The 24,967-nt window shown below is 37.0% G+C and overlaps 1 protein-coding gene across 5 annotated transcripts in view; it reads right to left on the bottom strand.

Annotated features, from left to right (window-relative positions):
* Nucleotides 1-24,967, bottom strand: part of NCOA7 (nuclear receptor coactivator 7) — a 118,492-nt gene that overhangs the window by 49,293 nt on the left and 44,232 nt on the right. For all 5 annotated transcript variants that reach the window (XM_019729481.2, XM_074333541.1, XM_019729480.2 and 2 more), the window contains 2 exons: nt 16,463-16,683; nt 1,168-1,247 (listed from right to left, as the gene is read on the bottom strand). In XM_019729481.2, coding sequence (XP_019585040.2) covers nt 1,168-1,247; nt 16,463-16,683 — 301 coding nt within the window. The remainder of the gene's footprint in view (nt 1-1,167; nt 1,248-16,462; nt 16,684-24,967) is intronic.

Raw genomic sequence — 24,967 nt, 5'->3', positions numbered from 1 at the left:
ATGCATATACTAGACAGTGGCAATGTGAGACATATAATCACTCCAAATCCCTTCTGTAAAGGACTAGGCCTAAAAACCACAGAAAGACATTTAGAGATGCTCACAGAGCACTGAGCATGAAATGCCTGTGCCAGGACTCTTCACTGTGACTCTACAGAAGCTTGGAGAAGATTTACCACTCCAGAAGAAACACAAGGTCTTGCTGCTTGCATAAGTAGAGACTGGCATGGCACACAAAGAATCAGTGGAAAATAAATAAACATGAGGAAAACACAATCAGGTAATGGCAGCAGCACTTAATTTCTTCTTAGAAGTCAGAGAACACTCCTCGACAATGTTATTTCAATGTGAATTAACAGATCTATAACTGAATGACCCACTTTGTGCCAGGCCTAGGATAAACAGACAGAGCGCCTGGTTTCCAGGAGCTCATGGTGCAGGGAGAGATGAGCACACGGTGCAAGACGTGGACGTGCAATAATGGACATGTGCACAGTGTTATTCCTCCATTGATTCAACAATCTGGAGGTCTACACCCTGCAAGCACCAGCAATACAATGGTGACCAAAAAGGGGTCTTGTCTCTCTCCATGGGTATAGGAATTAAGGCACAAGATACATGACATTTAAATAGAAATCACACTAGTGAATCAATAATGTTAAACTTGATAAATTATGTAAAAGAACATGATTCTATGACAGAATAAAATGAAGAGATCTGGCCTAGTCTTGCTCGATGGTCACAAGAGGTTGGAACAAATGTGGAGAGTCATGGGAAGAAGATGCAAAGATAAGGTTCTGGCTTGTAGAAATGTATGGATGATGGAACCACTGCTTCCTGAATAAAGACCAAGCATGGAGGTCTAAGTGGATATGTTGAGTAGGCAACTGAAATCTATGGTTTTGGAACTCAGAAAGTATGTCTGGGATGGAGATCTTCATTGGTCTTCACTGACATATCATGTATAATTCAAGTCACAGGTTTACATGAGCTTGCCCAAGGAGAAAATATGGAGGGAAGAGAAATGACCTAGAAGAGGTCTTAAGAAATTTCTTTCTTCAATGGGTACATAAGAAGAATGCAGCTACGGGGCAGACTGTGTCAGGGAGAAATGTTACATGAATTTAGTAGTATTAACAAATACTCAGACTTCGTCTTTATACTTACAGCATATTCCATAGTACCATGGGGCTTCTGAACCACCATCTTCTTCTCTTTTTTATCATGTGTTTTGTTTTGATTGTCATCTGAAGAATAAAATATATTTAATGAATAATTCCATTTTCAGGAATTGAGGATAGGGTAATCTACAGTATATTAAAACCCCCTTGGAAAATGACTGAAAAAGACTAATAGAAAAAGGGACTAAGGGCACAAATAAACAATACTTCTAAAAATACAAACTGTTTCCTAAAAAAACATACTGTTCATCAATGAATACTTGAATAAATGATTAATGATAACTGTTATCATAGTACAAATAACAATGAGGTGATGTTTTACCATTATTAAAGTAATAGTTTAAATGATAATGTCTAACGATGAAGTTAAAGCTTATATAGTTATGATATAAATGATGTATAATGTAAATCAATACAGCCCTTTTAGAAAGAAATTTGTTAGCATGTAACAATAGTCATAAAAGTGTACATTCTTTGACTCATTAATCCTTTCCTTATGAATGTATCCTAAGAATAAATTTAAAAGAATAAAAATGCTCTATGTCACAGCACATGGTTGCCTCAATATAATTTATAATAATAAAAATTTGGAAAGACCTATATGTCCATCAACATATTAAGCCACACTGTAGATTTTCCTATTTTTATAGGTCAAAACTGGTCAACCTAAACCTACATAATTTGGCAGCTGCATATGACTGAACCTAATTTTTATGGTTAAATACATCTTAATATAATCAACCAAGACATTAAAAACCAGAGAGACATATTGTAATGGATAAAAATGTAAGTGAAAAAATACATATAAAATTGAATTAACTATGAAAAGATACTCTAACTTGCATGTGATCAGAAAAATTAAGACAAGGTATAATTTTACACCTATTATCATGGCAAAAAACTGGATAATTCTAGTGTTGGGAAAGATGTGAACTGCTACACTGACACAGCCCCTCCAGCAATTTAAGTACTTGGAGCGTGTATGACTCAGCGATCTCACACCGATATGCATCCTCCCCCAGGAGATACACTTTATGTATTAGGGTGGTGCAAAAGTAATTGCGGTTTTTGCAATTATTTTTAATCTTTAAATCACAATTACTTTTGCACCAACCTAATATAAAGAGAGCTGCTTAACGCTGTACATAACAGCATCATCTGTGGCAATGAGGAGCTGGAAGGTAAGCAAAATGTGGTAGATATGCTCTAGGATAGGAATCTAGATAGGAATCTAGATAGGCATCTAGGCAGTAATTAGAAATAACAAGCTCGAAGTATACACAGCAACATGTTGATATCAAGAGAAACAGAATGGGATGTTCAGAACAATATCATTATGTATACTTAAAGTACATGCTCACAAAACCACCACACATATTTTTCAAGGTCACATCCAAATAAAAACCTATACACATTGAACACAACAGTGGAGAGAGAAACGGGAGTGGGCATGAGGATACAATGGAGTTAATGAATAAATAACAAGGAGTCCAGCTCTGACCAGTGATGACATGCCATGAACTGAGAGGTGATTAGCTCAGGCCCCTACAACTGAAGTCCTACAAACCCCATGCCCCACACGCAGATCAGGAATAGCACATCATCTACATAACAAACATGAACGTACCGGATGAGAACAGGAAGGTAACACAGAAACACAAGAACAGTTAATTCACATGGGGTTTATCTGCCTTTTAAATGTTTCCTTTTTATTATTTACTATTAAAAACCAAGAAAAAAGTAATAGACGCTGCCATTAGAGTCATGTACTTGTCGTTTGCGTGTTGAGTATGAGCCATTCATAGAACCAAAGGGACCCTGAAAATCCTTCTAGATGATTTTTGATGGTCACCTCTAAGTTACTTTGGGAAGATGAGACTAGTGACTATGTTTAGATTTCCAGTCTCCAAATTGTGTAGATCAGGAAATTCTACAGCCTGTTTGAAAAAACCAATCATAGTATTTTACAACTCTTGTGATCTAAATGTTATTCACTCTTTTTACTATCTCAGTTCCACTCTCTTTGTTCCACATTCCTGCCCTTCTCACTGTCATCATAAATAGGTGTCACTTCCGGTCTTCTTGCTTTCAGAACAGTGTCTTCACACCCTTTTGCAGGTGCTTCCTATTTCTAGAGCCTAAGCTTTCTCTTCCCATCTGTGGCAGCTTCCAGTTCACACCCTTCCATAAGCTGTGCATAATTATCTCTGGTCCCAACTCATGAGAATTTCCATATTGCTCAGCTGCAAAAGAAAAACAGGTGCTGGCTGAACCTTTCAGGATAAACTTAACTGTGTATACCTGAGTTAGTACAAAAATTAAATTACTTCCCTCTGGCACAAGTGGGTAGGCCAGAAAAATGTCAAACACGGTAGTATTATTAAAAGAAAAAGCCTTCCCTCCAAAGTCAAAGATTTTTAAATTCTTGAGGTAAGGCCTATAATGTACCCATCTTTGAATGTCTGGTGTCTTCATATGATACCCAGTATATATGCTTGAATAAATTTCCAATATAGTTTAATGAGCCTGACAAGTTTGATTGTGGGCAACATTTTCATAGATATATCACACCGGGAAAATCACATGAACCTACCTTATCAATGCCACAAATTGAACACTATGGTTTACAGCTGACTCAATATAGAAAGCAGAGACACGACTGGCACATTCTAAAGACCTACTTTCATTGTCTTCATATCATTATAGCATAAGATAACGTTTCATATAGCTTCCTAAATACCTTTTTGCAGTGAGTTTTAAATATAGCCAAGCATATGTCTCCGTAAGTGAAGTCCTGTATATCTTACCTAGCCAGGTTCTGCAGCAGAGTCCACCAAGCACCGAAGAGAGCGGGGCAGACCCAAGCTGCCTTGGGAAAGGGTTACTCTGCTGTGCTTCAGGATGGAGGTCCAGTGTTTCAGACGAGAACCTGTGACCACCCCCCAGGATGGAACCAGAGGTCCCATGACCATCCCCCAGGATGGAACTGTCTCCCAATGACACTGACACCTCTACTTCCAGCATCAGGCCTCCTCAGACACTTTATACCTATTCAAATTATGGCCCTCCCCCTGCTTACGGGAACCTGAAGCAAATGATGTAAAAGTATCTACTGACAGAGGGGAAAGTTGGCCAGGTGCTCTGCAGAAGCCATTCACAGCAAAGCAACTGAACCTCCTACTGCCTCACCTCTGAAAAGAAGTCTTCAGAGCCAGTTTTTCCCAGTCCAATAGGGAAGTAACTGTGACAAAATTGACAAATACCTTAGAGGAATGAAACACAGGCCTTTTAGCCTCACCTGTCTCGTATCTCATAAATCCTGGAGGTGGGGGCTGAACTGGACGGGGACCTGTACTGACCTCAACCCAGGTGGATCTGGTGCCCTGCCCACAAATCCTGCCTCCTTCCTCCTCACCCCAGAAGAGTCCAGAAGTGTCTGGAACACAAGGTTCTCGGCTCTTTCAGCTGAGTCTTAGATACAAGTTTATTGAAAGAAGACTCCTCTCTCTCAGTGCACTGGGGCTAAAAGAAGTTGATGTTCAGATGTATGCCTGGGGCTTGAAGGGGGGGCAATAAGGCTGGATGTGAAGGGATCCTTTCTAGTGGTGATCTTCGAAGTCTTAAATGATGTTACAACTGCCAAGGGAATACATTTTAAGAGAAGATCTGAGGTTTGAGGATGGAACCTGAGGAATGCTTAGATGTGAGGAATGAGAAGGAATTGTGGCTAATGGAGGGTGGGGTGGTGGTATGAAGTTAAAAGGATAGGAAAATGACTGTAATGTCACAGGCCATGGAAAAAAGTTAAAGGAAGGTTGTATAGACACTGTCAAATGCTTCACAGAGGATGAGAGATGGAAATCTGGAAATGGATAATCGGGAAGTCACAAAGAATTCCTGAGATCAAAAGTGGAGGCATCTCAAGACAGAAGGTGTTAACACTGTCAGTAAAGCAGGGATAAGGTCATTTTCTAAAATGTAATTGAGTAAAGACAGGATTGGGGGCGGGGGCAGTGTTTAAAGGGTTGTGAAATTTGGAAGAGTTACTATGGCCAAGATAAGGTTTCAATAACGTGAATATTGAAAGAAGCAATAAGAAGCAGCAATAAGGGTTCACTAGGGTGGAATCTCAATACCAGGGTGACAGACCATGTAAGTAATAAGCAAATACCCTGCTGTAACGGTCACCAGTGGGGTTTATGTAGCAGGGCAGCTACAGCAAGAGCAATGGTGGGGGTGGGGCACCGAGATGCTGGAATTAGGAGAATAGCATGATGCATTAGTTTCCTGTTGCTACTGGAACAAATTACCACAAATTTAGTGGCTCAAAAAATAAACACAAATGTTAATATCTTACAGCTCTGTAGGTTCCAAGTCTGACATGGGTCTCACAGGGCTAAAATCACAGTGTCAGCAGGCAGTTCCGTCTGGAGGCTCTAGGAGAGGATCAGTTTCCTTTTCCAACTCCTAGAAGTAGGCTGCTTTCCTTGGCTCAAGTTCCCTTCCTCCATCTGCAAAGCCAGCTACGCCAAGCCAAGCCCTCTTACATAGCCATTTCTCCAGTTCTCTCTCTCATGCCGCCTTCTTTCATTTTTAAGAACCCTTGTTTACACTGGGCACAACTGGAAAATCCAGGATGCGCTCCTTCAGGTCAGCTGATTAGCAGCTTTAATGCCGTGTACAACCTTAATTTACCTTTGCTATGTAACTTAACAGGTTTTGAGAATTAGGACATCTACAACTTTTTTGGGGGGGAGGAGGGCATTATGCTGCCTACCACCGACGGAGAACAGGTGTGTGGGAAGACAAGTGGTTCAGATTCTTTAAGGATTCAAGTCATGATCTTCGATGTCAGTGTACTGGGGGGAGGGGGTGTTAAGGAATGCAACACTGGTTAGATGTTCTGGTTCTGAGAAACACTGGCAAGAATGAGACAATACCAGTGTCGTTCAAACCTGAGCATCTGGCTCCTGTCACAGACCACTGGGGACCGGGTAAAGTCAGGACAATGGACATTATGTATTATATACTTGAAAACAGAAACCAAAGAGACACTGTGAATTCCCTGGATCTTGATTCTAAGATCTCTACATAGATATAGAAAAGAAAGAAAAGACAGTTATGTAGCTTTTCTTTCTCTTATAAATTATCTGAACAAGCACAAACTTTGAAAATTATAGGTTTTCAAATTGTATCATGACCTAATCTGTACTGGCCTTACATTTATTCGGTGTGGGTGTGTGTCCGCTTTTCCCCTTACTCCCCTCGAACAATCAATTCTCTCCCCTCCTTACACCTCTATCTATCATAAGACCACCTGAATGGGTTACACGAGGCTGGCAACACAAGGCCCTCAACATCTTTTCTAAAGAGGGGGGGATGATACCCTGGGCATCCAAATGAGGGGGATTTGTAGAGGCAAAAATTGTCTGGGTCTCTTTAGAACTTTCTAAGAACGGGCACCCTAATGTATAAACAAGACAATCTGTTTCCAAAGACAGGCATATCCTATATGCTGAGAACTGATGCATTTGGCTATGATAGTTTGATGACAGTAACCATAAAATCAGGTCATGTGCCACCTGCTTTATGTCACCAAACATCATTCTGATTATATTTTGATTTGGGGGTCAAGTGAGCTGGGTTCAGCTAGCAGCCCTGACACATTCTCATAGCTGTGTGATGTTAAGTGAGTTATTTGAAATCTTTGGGCCTCCGTGTCCTTATCTGTAAAATGAAGAACTATCTCATAATGTTGTTCAAAATATTAAATGAGATGATGGACGCAGTGTTTATCTCAGGGCCTGGCGCAGAATATGTGTTTAACAAATGCTATTATCACAAATAACAATGCAGTCAACATAAGTAAATAACCATTTGAACACAGTAACATGTTAAAGAATTATATACCATAAGCAGAAAGGATTCATCCCAGAAATGCAGGAGTGATATAACACTAATATGATAGATGCTTTATTTAAAGGGGAAAAAGCATATCTGATCACTTTGATACATGCTTACAAAAGCATTTGATGAAATTAAGCAGGCCTTGTATTTTTTTTTAAAGAAAATTAAAAAAAAAAAAAGCAACTGTTAGACAACAAAGAATAGGAGTGAACTTCCTGAACACTAGGAAGAACTTTTACTTACTCTTTGATATTCATTAGAAATATGCTCCTGAAAAAGTAAGGGAACCCTAAAACGTGTATACCGTGTTTCCCCAAAAATAAGACCTAGCTGGACAATCAGCTCTAATGCGTCTTTTGGAGCAAAAATTAATATAAGACCGGTCTTATTTTACTATAATATAAGACTGGGTATAATATAATATAATATAATATAATATAATACTGGGTCTTATATTAATTTTTGCTCCAAAAGATGCATTAGAGCTGATTGTCTGGCTAGGTCTTATTTTTTGGGAAACACGGTTATCATAAGAAATTTTCTCTAAGAATGAAAACTGAATGACTTCATGATGTCACTTCCAGGGGCTCAGTAGCTCATTAATTCCCGAAATGCAGCCTGAACTAAGGCACTAGTGAGGCCCCCACCACAGCTTTGCAGAAGATTCCAGGGTGTGCAGTGGGAGAGACACCCATAGGCACTGTTCAAGCTCCACCCCAATCCTTTTATTCCTGTTCTGCAGAAGACAAGTGCCTGAGAACAATTCCAGGAAAGCTTTTAAGGCTTCTGGGCATAATATCTTCCACTCCACTAAATTACAACAGAGACTAATCTAATATGATGCAAGGCTAAACCACAAGTATTTAAGGTCATAAAAATAAACTTTGTAGTGGAGAGAGGAAAGCTGAAACACTACAAACATAATGGAGATCGTTTGGAAACCCCAAGTATGAAGAGGGAGTCCCAGCCATTCATTGGAGGTCACCTTTCACAGGCCAGCAAGACAACACCTGTGCAGAATGTACTGCAGGTGTCTCCTTGTTCATCAATGGTCTCTTTAGATATTAAGCACTCTTCTAAACTATCCTAAAGCATACCTGTGAAAACTGAGATGAGTCCTTATATCAGAAACCGAAAGCAAATATTAAAAGTAAAACACAAACCAATATAAATGCAAGTATTCCTATTATCACAGTTTATACTTAACTTTGTTTTAGAATCTCCAGTCAAAGTAACAGATAAGAGTTCTAAACACTGAAGAGAAATGAAAATTTGATTATTAACAGATGAACTGTCTAAAGAACCAACATCATAAAAAATCCAGAAATCATCACATTGTTCAGCATGGTGGCTAGATATAATACTCTACACTTAACAATAGCACTGTTTTCAAGAAAAAGTCCCAGGCACACTGTTATCAAACTAGAAAATATCTAGGAATAAATATAACAAGATAATGGTAAGATACATATAAAGAAAATTTTAAAGATTTACTGAAGTATATGAATGTAAGATTGCATAAAGTGAGATACATATAATGTTCCTACATAGGAAATCTCATTTTTGTAAATATTTCACTTTCTCTTCAACTTGATGTTTAAATTAAATGCAATTCAAATCAAATTTTTTTTAATTTGGAGAAGGAAAACATGCCAAATTGATAACCAGGTTTATCTAGAAACATAAATATATAAGACTACCCAATAAAAATTTTTAAGAGAATGAGGGTAGCACCACTGTACTGAAGTTAAAATACATGATTATGAAAACACAGCAATTAAAAGCTTGTAGTGAAATAACTGAAAATCAGAACTGAAGAAATTTAGTATAAAAGTCCCTTTATAAACCAATAAGAAAAGCCTGGCTTTTCCCATAAATGTCATGTAACTTCATGTTAGAAGGGAGGCTTTGGCATCAGACAGACTGAATGAGAGTCCTGGTCTGCCCCTACCTCTGAGTGACCTTGGACATGAAAAGTTACTTATCAAAGACAGTTTCCCAGTATGTAAAATAGGGATGTCAACTGGACGCCCACAGTGAGTTACTGTCAGGATTACCTAAGGCAATTGTTTTTGGGTCAAGCACTCCACAATGTGAGAACTAAGCGTTCAGGAAACCTTAAGGATCATTATTAAATGATGTTGGGTAAACACTGGCTAAGATTTGGAGAAAAATCTAGATCACTCTCAAATCAGTGCAGATGGATTCAAGATTTATTGGTAAAAACTAAAGTCAGAAGTGTCTTTGAAGAAAATATAGAACTTGTATTTGCTTAAAGAAATGACAGAGCTCCAGTGGCGCAATTAGTTAGCACGCAGTACTTCTACAGAAATAACGTCTTCTCTATCAAAGATGCATACATCTCAAATTAATGGCCTGACTCTGTCAAGAGTGCTACTAGAATATTCAATATTATTATTTAACACTTTAAGGGAAGTTTCTGGAATACCATAATCCTAAACTGTTACAATAAAAATTTTTTAAACTGTGTCACGAGGCATTTTCATCTCCTGAGCATGAAGAGGATGGGGACATGGAAAAGAATTAACTCTGTACTCAATATGAACTCCATTGTTTTATCATCTGTGACACAAAGGAAAATGTCACACAGTAGATGTTCTTTTCCTTCCTTTGAGCACATCACAGGCAATATAATCCGTAACTAAAATGAATCACATTGAAGGAAAATCTAGAATGCAAGAAGGGCAGGGGACTTATCTATCATGGATTGCTTTACCTCAGAGCCCAGTACCACCCTCAGCACTGAGTAGGCCCTCAAGGATTTGTGAAATGAATGAACCCTTCTCACTCTGCGTCTGAAGAAACAGATTATTTCAGTTGTGCTGTCAGACTTTGACTTATATTAGTCATAAAACCAAAGAGTGTTTTGAATGTAACTACATATATGACCAAGTCAAGTAGTTAAGCCCAGAGAGAAATTGTAACCTTAGTTCATTCGAATTATAGCTCAGGGAAAGTGAAACTCCATATATAGTCAACTTTTTCTTCCTTACTAAGAAACAACAATGTTCTTGGGGCCATGGAGAAGACATTAAAATTTTGTTTAACGTTTGCCTTATTTTTCTCTCAGAGTTGACTCTGGGGAAGCAGAATGATGTATAGTGGCTTCGCTCAGGCTTTGGTGCCAGAGAGCTGGGCTTGAATCCCTGCCTCATGATGGTCTGCAATGGGCCTTCCTGAGTCACTCAGCATCTAGGTGTTTCATTTGTAATATAGGCTACTACCACCTGCAGTAGACCTTGACGAATAGTAAACTAAACAATGAAATAAAGCATCTAGCCCATAAGAGACTCATCCAAAACAGGTTCTTTCTGTTCTTCCTCAGGCTGATGTTGCTTCTCTTTTCTTACCCTCTTTCTCAGTCTCAGAGCTCATTCAAAATGGCTTTTTACTTTTTCTAAATAGATCGAGGATCTAACTGGGTAAGTTTTAATGTTAGAAAAAAATACAGAAAGTATAAAGACCAATTCTACACAAAACAAAACAATATATGGTCATTTAAACATACAGTTGAACAAAAAAAGAAAATACAAAACATCCATATTACCCCCACCCAGAGAAAACCAATGTTTGCACTCTGGTGAATATACTTCCAGCAGCAATCCACCCCCTATTTTTATGTATGTCAGTGAGTTGTTTTTTTAAAACAAAAATGGAATCATACTGCCAACTTGTTTGTCTACTGTAACAATATTTTGTGAAAATTTCTTTGTTTTTCTACATCATTTAAAAATAGCACATAGTATTTCATTTTACGTCATTTGTATTTTCCCACTATTTTAAACAATGCAATGATAGCCACTGTAGTTTAATCTTCTATCATGCTCATGACTGTTCTCTTAGGGGGCATTTCTACTAACAGAATTGTTGGGGCAAAGGGTATGCAAAAGGTAAGGCTCTTGATAACAATGGCAAAAATGCCTCCCAAAAGGATTTGACCACATTACTCTCCGACCATCAATGTATTAGTGTTTTTCCTTTGCACCTTCCCCAGTTGACTTCTAATTTGATTTTTCAAAATCACTTAAGCTGAAAAGTCACTGACCATATATTTAGTGTAATCTCAGCCCAAACTATATTTGGGCATTTCTCTTACAGTGATATTTTTCATAATAAAACCGTGATATAACATTACAGGTTAGGGAGTAAGATTTGCTTTCTGCAGACAACTATAATTATTATGGGACTAGACTCTGAGCTCAAGCTTCTAGTATAACAGGTTTTTTAAGACACAGCTGATTGGTTCAGTGACTGTACTTTTTGTTCCAACAATGACAAGAAACGATTACAATATGCTTTGTTGATGGGAGTGCTGGAGTTGTGAGAAGAAAAGGGAGCAGGGTCCCTTGAGTGAAAACCAGAGCCATCACAGACAGGGTGTCAGGGGCTAGGGATGGGAGAAATGGGGCGATGTTTGTCAAAGAGTACAAACTTCCATTTATAAGATGAATAAGTTCTGAGGATCTAGTATACAGTATGGTGATCATGGTTAATAATACTGTAATATATACTTGAAAGTTGCTAAGAGACTAACCTTAGATGTTCTCACCACAAAGAGAAATGGTAATTATGTGAGCTGCTTAAGGTGTTAGCTAAAGCCAAGGTGGTAATAATTTTGCAATATGCATGCAGAAGTATGCATCAAATCAATATACTGTAAATCTTAAACTTACACAGTGTTATATCAATTATATCTCAATAAAGTTGGAAAAAAAGAATTATGATGCCTTTTTATGTTCATGCTTATAACCATATTTACAATTATGTATTTTTAATTTCATGTTAAATTAGTTGCAATACTCACCATCAATTCTTGTATAAAATCACATTTTCATTCTTGAGGCCTGGATTTGGCATGTCTCAGAAAGGAACATCTCTCCCTCTCAGTAACTTTGTTTCAGAAAATGGTATGACACTAAAGGTATGTTTCCTAAGATCTTGCATGTCTGAGAATGTCCTGATGTCTTTGAGCCTAAAAAACAACTTTCACTTCAAAACTCTGAAAAAGATTTAATTCCTCTGGTGTTGACTGCTGTGGAGAAGTCTCTGACTGACTCTCTTTTTTGCTCCTTTGTAGGTAAAGATTTTTTTTTCACCATTTATCCATGTCTATAAACATTTGCCAGTTTATCTTAGTGCTGAGTTTTCCCCTTCATTTGGCCTCAATATGGTGAGTTCTTTTGAGTTCTAAAGTAAGTCATGAGTTGCAGCTCAAGAAAGCATTCTTCTTATATTATGTTTGACTACTGCTTCCCTTACCACTGTTCTGACGTCTTCACTTAAGAAAAACTTTTATTCTTAAACTCTTCATTCAAGCCTCTGTTATCTGTCATCTTCTCCCATCACTTTCATTCCTTCTGCAACATTTCTGTACATTTTGGGGGGGACCCACTCAGTTTGTCATGTTCACCACCTAGGTCTTCATGGTATGACATCACTTAAATATTATTCCGATTTCCCTGATGGTCCCAAAAAGCCCAAACCTAATTATTTCCATCCTAATAATTTCAATTTATTTTATACCCAAATCCCTCAAGTTTTTATATTCTGTTTGATCATTATTTCTGAATAGAAGAACAATACTATTATATGTTTGTGGCCTGTCCTACTTCTATGTTTGGGAAGTAATTTATCAAAGTAACATAACTTTGGTTGCCTGAACTTGTTATGTGAAACAAAGAATAATAGGAAATTGTGATACTGTGATTCAGAATAAATAAATTTGGTCATTTAGATGACCAAAATATATTTCTCATGTATATTTGGTCTTCATCCACAATTTCTGACTCGCAGCTCCCCAAACCCTGGAAATTTCCTTAGTGCTGAGAATGATTAAAGAGTCTTTTGTTATGCTAATAAGGTGATCTTTGCAAAACACCTAGGGATGGCAGCTGGTTGCCAATGGAACCAACCATATAATTAAAGGGTTGGAACTTCCAGTCCTACCCCCTGACCTCCAGGGAGGGGACAGAAATTGGAGGGTGAATCAATCCCCAATGGCCAATGATTTAACCAATCATGACTTTATTATAAAGCCTCTATAAAAACCCAAGAGGATAGGGTTTGGGGAACTTCCAGGTTGGTGAACACGAGGCAGTTCATACCTGGAGAGGATCCAGAAGCTCTTCGGAACTTGACTGCCCTGTGCCTCTGTTCCAAATGTCGGTTCCTTTTACAATAAACTGGTAATCTAGCAAGTAATATGTTTCTTTGAGTTCTGTAAGCCAGTCTAGCAAGTGAATCAAACCCCAGGAGGGGGGCATGGGAACCTCTGATTTATAACCAATGGTCACATATTTTTAGGATAGGCACCATTTTGTTACAATGAGGCAATTCTAGTGATTCCATGTTTCAATAATTTCTTAACTGTTGTGTGCTTCTAAGTGTCAGGAAATAGCAATGCATTATTACCCAAGACTTACACGGGACACAGATAAATCACAAAAACATTACTTTGTCAAAGTATGTTTCCTTAGATCAGATAGGTAAAGTTATAAATGTCAAAATAGATAGTTCCAGAAATTATTTTCTTTTATATTGATTATAGAACTTTACATTTGTCTTAACATTGTTTTTACAAAGCCCTTGGGTTTATTCTATTACTCAGTTCTCTATATTTTCTGATTAATATTAAAACTAACGATAAAATGTGTAATAAGCAAAAGAAAATGAAGAAGACCAAACTCCCTTGCAATTTCTGTACCCAGAGAAAATAGTTATCAACATACTGTTATAGAGCGTTCTGGTTTGTTTTTCTCTAAATTTATTATCATTTGTCATCCATTAACTTTTTGTTTTGACTCTCTGCATGTTATCTAGATGACTTCTTTTACACTTATGAATTTACCTCTTACCTGTAAGTAGCAAATAAGTAGCAATTTCCGGGCCTTTTCCCCTGACATCTAGGCTCCTCTATACTAATCCACTTGGTGCCCCCAAAACATCTCTTAACACAAATTCATTATCTTCTTTCCACCTTCCTGAGTTTTCTAGATTGAAAATTCTTGACAGTTCTTTTTCTCCCTCACACACTACATTAGTCACCAAATACTGCTGTTTCTCTGAGGAAAATCTCTCCTCAGGGTGCCCTATCTCATCAGCTCCCATGTCTCCCACCAGGGGCTCACTTTCACCCACTGTCCCTAGATTTATCATCTTAAAACAGAGAGTTAATGGAGTTCCTCAATGACGACAGGATAAAGTCCAAATCCTTACTGCAGCCGACTAGATCCTTCCATTTTGGTGATTTCTCCCCACACTAGATAGAGCCACGGAAAGCAGTGCACTGGGGGAGTCCCCTCACTTGGTCTCATGCTCCACCTAGTGGTACAGAACATCTTGGCTAGGAATCCAGGAATGTGGAGGTCAGCCCTGGCAAAGCTGCCAAAATGGGATTGTTAGCTAGAGTCAGATGGGAAAAGGAATAAGGAGACCTGGAATTCAAAGGCCCACCTAGTAGTTTTAGCGAAGCACTGGATTCTCCTAAGGAAATTCCCCAAGCCTCCAACCATTTGTCATCATCGCCATTCTTGAGAGAAGATGAAAAGCTATAATAGCATAATAAAACCACAGGATAAATCTGACCCAACTACTGTACTGTCATATATATATATTCTTCCAGAATTTTCATGAAACTCAAACAAATAAAAAGAGTATTCATTCATCTTCGGATTAATTCATCCACTCAGTGCACATTTGAAGAACACTTATAACACTATAGATACTACACACAGCTAATAACACAGGGTCCAAGTCACAACAGCCTATAAATACAGAAGCAGATAATAAATCCATGATGACAATGCAGAAGGGAAGTCTAACGTGGACAGAGACAGGAGGGCTTCCTGGAAGAAATGATGCCTGTACTGATTTTGCGAAGTGAGAGTTAGTTAGGTAAAGAGTAGAGTGAAGGGCATTGTTTCAGACTCAGAGCGTTACACATGCAACAGAAGCACCACATTAAAAATCTATCCAAATGCAGCATCCACAGTTAGTGTAGCATCACCTCTAAAAAGAAACTTCAATAGATTGGACTATCAGCCTCCTTTAGGGAAACCCTACAGAACTAAATGTTTCCACTTTAAAATACTTCTCAAGAAACAGCATTGAAAGTAAGGATGGAAAAGGACAATATTTTAAACTGCACAACTATACAAAGCACACATTTTCAAATGTCCGATGTGTAAATCTCATATGTAAAAGAAGATGTGAAATGTAATTCTCCTTAATCCACTTGCTCTTTTTGGAAATAAGAGATAATACTCAACACTTTAAATTTTAAGAGGAAGTTTATTAATTGCACAGAAGTGTCTTTCAATAGGTTGACGGTTACAGCTTTTTATAAAATACTGAATGGCTTGAGATTAAAAGCATCCATTAAGCTACGTAGTATATGATATAATCTCATTGCCCTCTGGATTGCTAGAAATCACACGCTTTCTGCTACAGATACCTCGTCTGCCTCTGTTGGAGCAAAGTCAGCAAAGCCACACTTATTACCACCCGAATGGTAGCCCATTTTATCTTTCACGAGCACTGTTAAAAAGATATATTAAACATGGAGACAGAAATCTATCTCCTGGTAACTTTGGCATTAACCAGAACCCAAGTTTGGGGCCCTCTGGAGGAAGTCTCTTCTACAAGACCATGATTCATATACTGTATTGCAGCATGTTCTCAGAGATCCGTCAGTCTTCTCTCTCTTAGCCTAGCAACCTTGAGTATAATCTAACCTATATGCCAAATTGAGTTTTGACTCATGACTCCAGGCCTGCATGTGACAGGAACAGTAGGTGTGAGATGTATGATCAAAGTAAAGCAAGAGTATCACTTTCGTCGTGCTCAATATGCCACTTTTGCTAATGCAGTTTCAGATGCAATGGCTATTTTGAGAAACTATAGAACATTAGACTCATTTTAAGATTCCCCTTCACTAAAACTCCCAAGTTGTCCTTTGCTGACAAGTGCTAAGCCACGTCTCCATCCGTTTTCTGTTGCCTAGCTGATGCCAAAAGGTGCAGGCATTTCTATGAATATTGTTATAGATATGTCTACAAAAATTAAGAAAAATGTTTCTCCCACAAGAGTGACCATTCATATAATAAATATTTATTAGTACACACTATCTGCTAGGTACTGTGATAGATGCTGGGAACACAAAGTCAAACGAGACACGCCAACATTATTTCATTTTCATCCCTTTACACAAGATTATGGATATAAAGCAAGGGCCATTGGCTCATAATAGCTGCTCAATAAACTTACTATTATTATGATCAGTTACAAATTACAGTCTTGAAAATTACTACAGATTTTTTAAATGAAAATTATACAATATTGCCACCAATACTCACCAATACTATAATATCTCTTTAGTTCTGTACGTCTGATCTCCTTCAACTGATTATTTTTCCTCTTTTTCTTTTCATCAGTAATACATTCTTCTTCCACAGCATTGTTGCACTTGTCTTGTTCTAAAATGACTGTATTAGTCTCTTCTTTTCCAGTGTGAGTCCCTGTAGTTATAGCTAAGGCTGTCTCTACATTTTGTTTGGCTTGTTTTTTCTTTTTCAATCTAGGAATGAGAACAAAAAAGGGTGAAACATTGGAAAAATTATCTTTGTTAGGAATTATATTAATTTCATGCTGTTGGGCTGTGAGAAATTAATTAACTGATATAGAAAGCACTTCCTTTATATTATTGTTAACTACATTCTCCTGTTATATTTTTCTTTCCTAATCACTTAAAAATTCTTACATGGAGACCTGTGGCCTTTCCTCAGTTTTATATCCTCAATACTAATGTCCGAGAAAATTTATGGGACATGCTCTAGACCTGAGGACGAACTAGATTATTCTATAGGCTATTAAATGTTGAATATTTTCTGTCAAGATATACAGTCACCCAAATATGTTGACACATTTTTTTTAAGTGTTTCTGGTTTTCAATGGTACCTTTGGACTGATGGGCAAGCACATCTGTAAAAATAAATCCTTTATAATTGGCTCACACTCTGAGTATAAAGGTTTGGCAAGATGTGAACTGGTTTAGGTCTAAGTAATTATTTTCCTTTACACGTATTACTGAAAAAAGAGCTTCATTTCCTGAGACAGAAAATGCGATGATGACAATATCTAGTTACCATATGATGAGTAATAGCAGACACATTAGTTAACATATTTGATGTTTTCGATTCCATATTCCTGAGTCAAAGATGTGGAAGAGACGCAGTTTATCATAATTCACTGAAATTCAGTAACTCAAAATGTTTTCCAATTGATGTATCACCGTAATTAATTGATGTGTCACTCTGTACTTACCAGTTCTTAAGAATTTTACTTTACCAGAACATAAAGGACAAAGGTCTTGGGCTCTACTACGTGTGGTCTGCTCACATGTAAATATTTATTAGGACCCCTTTTCCCCCTTTCTCTCTAGGCACAGTCACCTTTCTCTATCACATGTCTATTTCCTTCGCTATCTTGAACATCTATACAATTTGACGTTGGACAATGATAAGGAAATGTCTGGGGAGGAAAATAACAGTAGGGTAATACAGGAACTAAAGCTTTATACTGCTTTGCTCTGTGATGTTGGACAAATCAATTTAACAGTCTGGAGGGGCCCCTTGCTGAGGCTTAGCTATCTAACAGGGTCTTTCATTAGGATTGAGATAATATGTGTCAACATACAACACAAATGAAATGACACATACAATACAACACAACATACAACACAGAAATAATGAAATATCCTCTAATACAATTATATAATGACATGAGGACTAAACATGTAAGGTATATAACACATTCAGCTTTTGAGATAAACATCCAATATTCTAACAAAATATTTCAACTAGGCTGTTATTCATTGAACCAAGCAGCCAAGTTCTTAGACTTTCATTGGCTAATAAATGACATATGGCCTAGAAGAAAGGATAGCTAGAAAAAAATCATAGATGAATATACTCCCCATCACTTCGCTTAACTATCTTTTTATGTTTACTTGTTAAAAAAACAAAACAAAACCACAAATCAAGCAAAACTGGAGGCTCACAGAAAGGAATTATATTCAGTAAATACATTTTATTTTCTATCCTCAGATTTTAAACCTTTTATTTTCCTGGTAAAACAGTAGGCGGCTCTTTGCAAAGTTGAGTCAGATAATGCTCCTAATAAAACAATTTCTCTCTCCGCCAAGATTTCTGTATGAGGCTGAAATTAATATGCAGTAATCTAGATAGCATACAGATCAGCTCTTTACTTAGGAAGGGCTATGCAAAGAGCTGATTTCTGTATCCCAAAGGATGTGCTGATCTCGTTCTGATATACGGGCTTATCAAAAAACACACTAGAGATGAACCTTACTGCCCACTTCCAAAACTTATTCCTTATAGGAGAGCAAAGATACATCAAAAATGAGTACTAAGCCGCCTGAGATATGTTGCTCCTTAATCTTCTAAATTTTTCTATTTTAAATTGACTTGAATGTCCTCATTTCACTGTCCCCACGATAATTAAACTCACTCAGATGTAGGGTACATGTTTTGATGAACAGCAGCACTTTTTGGGGACATCTCATGAGGGACTGGGTTTCACATATGGAAATAACAAAATGGGATAAATTGTTTTATTCATTTCCCCCTTTTCCACACAGACCCATTATGCATATAGCCAAACATAGTTATTTCAGAAAAAAAATGCTAGAAAATAGCGATATCTAACTCATTTAACAGACAGCAGAGTATAGTTTAATACTTCACTAATTTTCCAATCAGCTGCATCTTTTGTTTTGACTAGAGTACTCACGAGAATTTGTTTCTCTGGAGGCTATCAACATGACTGGGACATTCTGATCCTATGACTGGACATGAGAGGTGAGTCCTGGAAGCGCACTGTAAAATCCTTCCTTCAAAGCATGGAAATACATTTTTAACACCTTTTCTAGGAGAGAATGACTGCCAGTCTGATGAATGTGGCATATAGTTCATGCTCTTGGAACATTCTGTTTTAAGGGCTTTTATCTTTTAGGCCTTTTCTTTTGTTCTTCAAGTCAATAGCTACCATGGTAAGACATTCTTGTAATAGTGTTTTGTTATCACTAAATTAAGGTAAACTGAGAACAAAAGGTTATACAAGAAAATAAACTCCCCTTACTTCACCTAAGCGTTTCTAATGACCCCAAATGTTCGCTCATTTATATTGCGGACTGAAAACAAACAAAAAAACACTTGGCAAATCATCTTGAACAGATGAGTAGTTGTACATAATGAGATATATTTAACATTTGATTGCTGTGAATAGAAATAAAAAAAAAAAACACCTTCATTTTGTTATGCTGCATTTATCTTCTTTAAAAGAGGTCACAATTACATAAAACAAGTGCTTATTAGTCAATCTTCTCTCACTATTGTAACCAAGCCCTGTCAATTCTATTTCTTAAATCTCTCCCTCTCAAATTCACCTTCTCTTCTTGAGCTCTGTTCTTGTCGAATCATTTTAGGCTTTCATCATCTCTCTAACTGGACTATTTTTTGCAATATAATTTATTATTCTTTGCTTTATTATGGGCATGATACCTGTTCATACCAGAAAAGTTTGAAAATGTAGAAGAGTAAAGAAAACAAATCAAACCAAATCAAATGCTAAAATTAAGAAGTAATCACTCTTTTGGGGAGATAATGTAAAAGCCAGAAGATAGGGAAAGTACACTATTGAGATCTTTCCCAAGGGCAGAAAAATGAGGCAGTAATGGCTCATGATGATTCTGAGCCTCTTAACTCTACCTTCCCATAAAGGAATATTAAAGGGCTGATTCTGGAATCTCTTGGCTTTTTTACATTAAAATTGTGCATACCTGTAGGGACACATGCATACCTCATTTCCCCCCCTACTAATATCCCAATCCAGAGTTAGCTGACTGAAGAAATAAACAAGGTGATAATGCTAAAGAAAGCATTTTTAGTAGCTGAATGAACTGTTTTCCTCTGAAGCTTTTTGCTTTACTAAAGGAAATTTAACAGCAGCAACCAATGCCAGGGCCTTGAGCCAGTTCCTTTCTTTGTCTCTGCAGTGGTCTCTTCTGTTGCTTGCTGATATCCAGTGGAACACAATACAAAAAAGGCACCCAATGATGAGAAGAGACTTTCATTAGCATAGAGTGACAGCTTCGTGAAAGTAGGGATTTGTCTAAGGTTTGTTACATATCATACTTCCAGGGTCTATGCATGATACATGTTTACGTACACAATCAATATTTCTTGAAGGAATGAATGGATAAATGAGGCTATGCTCTAATTTGGTTGAGATCTTGCTCTCATAGTCAGTGCTCTCCTACTAATATGCCATTTCACAGCTTTCTCTGATTAGCGGCATGTTCTCAAAAATAAACTCCCATCATCTCATTTAGAAATTTATTTAAAAAGAAAATATATTAGCCACATGTAATTAAAAATATATTAAACTACAGACTTCTTTAATTAATGTTAAATCAGTGATTCCATATGATTCTTTCCTTAATTCCACACCTTGAAGTCTATGTGTTTCTATAGAAAGTAGCATGGCATTTTCCAATATGGTGGCTACTTACTAGCCAGCCACCTGTGCTTATTAAATTTAATTAAAGTTAAATAAAAATTTTAAATTCAGTTCTTCAGTTGCAAGAGCCACAGATTTCAAGAGCTCAACAGGCTGATTTCCTAGCACATACTGTACTAGACAACACACGTACAGAACACTTGCGCCATCACAGAAAGGATTGAACAACCGACCTAGAGCTACTGATTCAACAGTCAGCCCTACTATCACAAGATGAGAAGGAAGGGTGAAGACAGAAATCATTTAATATTTAAAACTTATTGAGTATATGCATAGAATGTATCTACAAGGTACACAGAAAAATTGTTTCCAACAAGACAAAGTTAGTAGCTAGTGGGAAAGAGAGAGTAAGAAAAATTACTTTTCATTGTGTTCTCTCTTGTACCTTTCGGATTTTATACTATACATAATAGTCAAAAAAATTTTTTTAAAGTATTTAGTCTTTGAAGTCTCCTTTCTACTATAATAATTTAACTTACATATTGTCAAATTTTAGAAATTGAGTTTTAGTTTTTTATAAAGATTATTATGAAAAATTTGGGAGAGCTTTCTTCTAAATAGCAACTACGTTGGTTGGTCGCAGAATGAGGTACTGTACTTTGTACTTTACAAATACCGTGTTTTCCCAAAAATAAGACCTAGCCAGACAATCTACTCTAAGGCGTCTTTTGGAGCAAAAATTAATATAAGACCCGGTATTATATTATATTATATTATATTATATTATATTATATTATATTATATTAGACCCGGTCTTATAGTAAAATAAGAACTGATATTCTATTCTATTATATCGTTATATAATGTTATATTATATTAGACCCGGTCTTATATAACATCATAATAAAATAAGACCGGGTATTACACTGTTTCCCCGAAAATAAGACCTAGCCAGACCATCAGCTCTAATGCATCTTTTGGAGCAAAAATTAATATAAGACCCGGTTTTATTTTAATACAACATAAGACTGGGTTTTATATAGCATAATATAAGACTGGGTCTTACATTAAATTTTGCTCCAAAATTAGAGCTGATGGTCTGTCTAGGTTTTATTTTCGGGGAAACACAGTATTATCCTATATTCACAAAAGCCCAACAAGGCAATGTTATCTCCGTGTTACAGATAAGAAACGGAAGGCTGAGCAAAATTAGGGCCATTTCCTAAAGTCACAGGGCATAGTTAAGTTGTGGTGCAGGAATTCACGCTGCAGGTTTTGAGCCAATGGCCACCAGGCCTCCCAGGACGTCTCCTAAATGTGCCCTATGGCCTTGACGCGTATATCTTGACTTTAAACTAAAATCCACTAGACTTTGGGGATTCTATGAACTATTTAGGGGAGAACGGCCTGGCAATCAGTGGGTTTCAATGGACAGCTCACTCACAGGAAGGAAAGATTTAGGTTTTAGGCTTGGCTTTCTGTTAAGCAGCTCTTACCTTCTTTGGAAATATGATACACTGGCCAGAACTTCTAAGGTAAGCAAAAGGCTGGTATGGTTTTCAAGGTCCTATCTGACACTAACAGTTTACATGTGGCTAAGATTAGGAAATGTGTGAAAGCTGTTTCGAGGCTAAAAAAAAAAAAAAAAAAAAAAAAATTTATATCAAAACTAAACCGTCCCAAGAGTCTGCACTTCCCTGTGCTCCCTCACGTCTGATTACATTTTCCTTCCACTGCAGAGCTCCCAGACCTGGAGAGGCCAAGATAGCACACCATTTATATACAAAGGATGTTAAGAAAAATAAAAAGCACTGCTTTATGATTTGGAGCTAATAGTTCCATGAGGAAAAGTAGAAAATGTGAAAAATGACCACCCATGATGGCAATATAGTCTTTTGGTTTAGTTTTTTTGTTTTTTCATTTTCTTAAGCATACCCTCCCCTCCTTAGTATCTCATTTCATCCAGTTACTGGTGAAGAAGGGAGGAGATTTGATCTGTGGAACTCCAGAGAACATATTAATGAATGAGAGGAAGTCATAGAGGAATAAACGTTAGTCCAATATAACTCTGTAACACAGCAATCCAATTATGGAACTGGCTGCTTCACAAAATAGTGAACTGCCCATCACTAAAAAGTATTCAAGTGGGTCAGATTGAGGTTCTGACCTCCAAAACCACTTGTAATAACCTTGCATGTTTTTTTACTGATATAACTGGCATGTAACATTAATTTCAGGTGTACAACATGATTTGATATTTCTATATATTGTTAAATGACTACAATAAGTCTGGTTAACATCCATCACCACATACAGTTACATTTTTTCCCCTGTGATGTGAACTTTGAAGAACTACTGTCTTTGTAACTTTCAAATATACAACACAGTATTATTAACTATAGTCATCACGCTGTCTATTAGATCCCCATGACTTATTTCAAGGTTCCATTACTCTGGAGGTTTGTACCTTTTGACCACTTTCATCCATTTCACTCACTCCCCCAATACAGTCTTTTTTAATACAAATTTTTATCCTCAAAATTGCCACTGTAGGATGTTAAAAACAAAATAATAGGCCCCAAATGGAGTCACTTAAGCTAAACCCCACATCACCAAGCTGAGATTGAATACTTATTTCCAGTTTCCACTCTCCAGAAGTGGATACTTAAACCAATCAGGAATCCCTAGTCAGCTCCAGTTAGGTAATCTGCCTTATGCACCCCTGCCATCCCCTAAAGGGAAGTAACCTTGCAGTAACCCATCTGCTCTTTTCCCTAGTATAGCTTCCCTGTTCCTGCTTCCTCCTGCCAGTAGAAATCACATTTTGTACAGCTCCTCAGAGGTCCTTTTTATCTGCTAGATGGGATGCTGCCTAATTCATGAATCGTTGAATAAAGCCAGTAAGATCTTTAAAATGTACTCCGTTGAATTTTGTTTTTTAACAAGAAAAATAATGAGTGCTAACATAAAAGATGTAGATGTAATATTATATCATGAAAAAAGTTATAGAATAGTATTATAGTATGACCCAATATTTGTGGACTAAAACAAAAAAATAAAACAAAACCCTCCAAAACTAACATACCTATATATTTCAAACCATGTGCATATATATCAATATATCCATTTATATATATATATATATATATATATATATATATATATATATATATACATGAGTTTAGATACATAGGTATGGAAAAATGGTTGGTTGGTCAATAGGGAAGGAGAGAGAAGATGGGCAATTTTACTTTACATTTATATAATATGGTATTGTTGAAATTTTTGTACAGCAACCATGTGTTACTTTTGTTATCACAACAGCAAGAAATTTGTAAAAGTTAAATTTATCTGCTGCTATGGCAACAGTCTCTAAATCTCTGTCAGTGTTTATTCTTTCTCCCGGAGTCCAGCTATCACAGAGAATTCCTGCACTGCAGCTCCACTCCCTTCCTTATCAGACAGAGCTGGTCTGTCACCCTCAGGAGACCTTCCTTCTCTTGATTCTCGTTCTTGGCTGCTCCGCTGCAACCTTGTCATTATATTGTTCTGACCTTCGGAGGCGAGGCTGTTTTTTCCTAGTTGTCTAAACCTGACTTCTGCCATTTCCAGACTCAGGGAAATGGGGTGTAGCTATGGAATGAGACTAGCATTTGAGCCAGAAACATCTGCATTTGAACCTTGGCAAGTTACCAAATCTAAGCCTCACATTCCTTGTCCTTGAAAAGGAAATAATGGCCTCAGGTGGGTTTTTGTGACAATTAAACTAAATAGTACACAGAAAGCTTACTTTTACTATTAAACGCAATCTGTGCCTGGTTCACAATAAGAGCTGAATAACCAGAAGTGACCACTTTTTTGTGCTGCAGCTGTTGTTATTACTTAGGGATTTCTCAGGATCTAAGTAAATGAGGTAACATATAAAGCAGTATAACGCAACGAAAAAGGTATTTGATAACTTCTAGATATTATGTGTTCACATTTTTCTCACTGTACATAAATATTAATTTTATTTAACTCTGCTATGAATTTAGTCACCTGTACAAAGTTATTTATTGTTTATAAGAGAACATCACGCCTAGCAGTCCATTTCATTTTGTGATTTCACAAATAGAAGGTCAAATTTCAGTTTCCACTGCAAATTCCCAATTGTAATATATGCCAAATAAAATCAAACTTAAAGCCACAGGGGGAAAAAGATGAAAATTCTTTCTTGGAATTGTGATCAAATAAAACCAAAAGGTTTAGGAGTGATCACTGAAAAACACGTAAATATACTTGATTCTAGTATCACCCTTCGAGGTGCACATTCTTTTTTTTAA

Source organism: Rhinolophus sinicus, linkage group LG05 (assembly GCF_036562045.2).
Source record: "Rhinolophus sinicus isolate RSC01 linkage group LG05, ASM3656204v1, whole genome shotgun sequence".
Lineage (NCBI taxonomy): Eukaryota > Metazoa > Chordata > Mammalia > Chiroptera > Rhinolophidae > Rhinolophus > Rhinolophus sinicus.
Note: the sequence above shows the minus strand (reverse complement) of the source record. Positions and strands in the feature narration are given on the sequence as shown.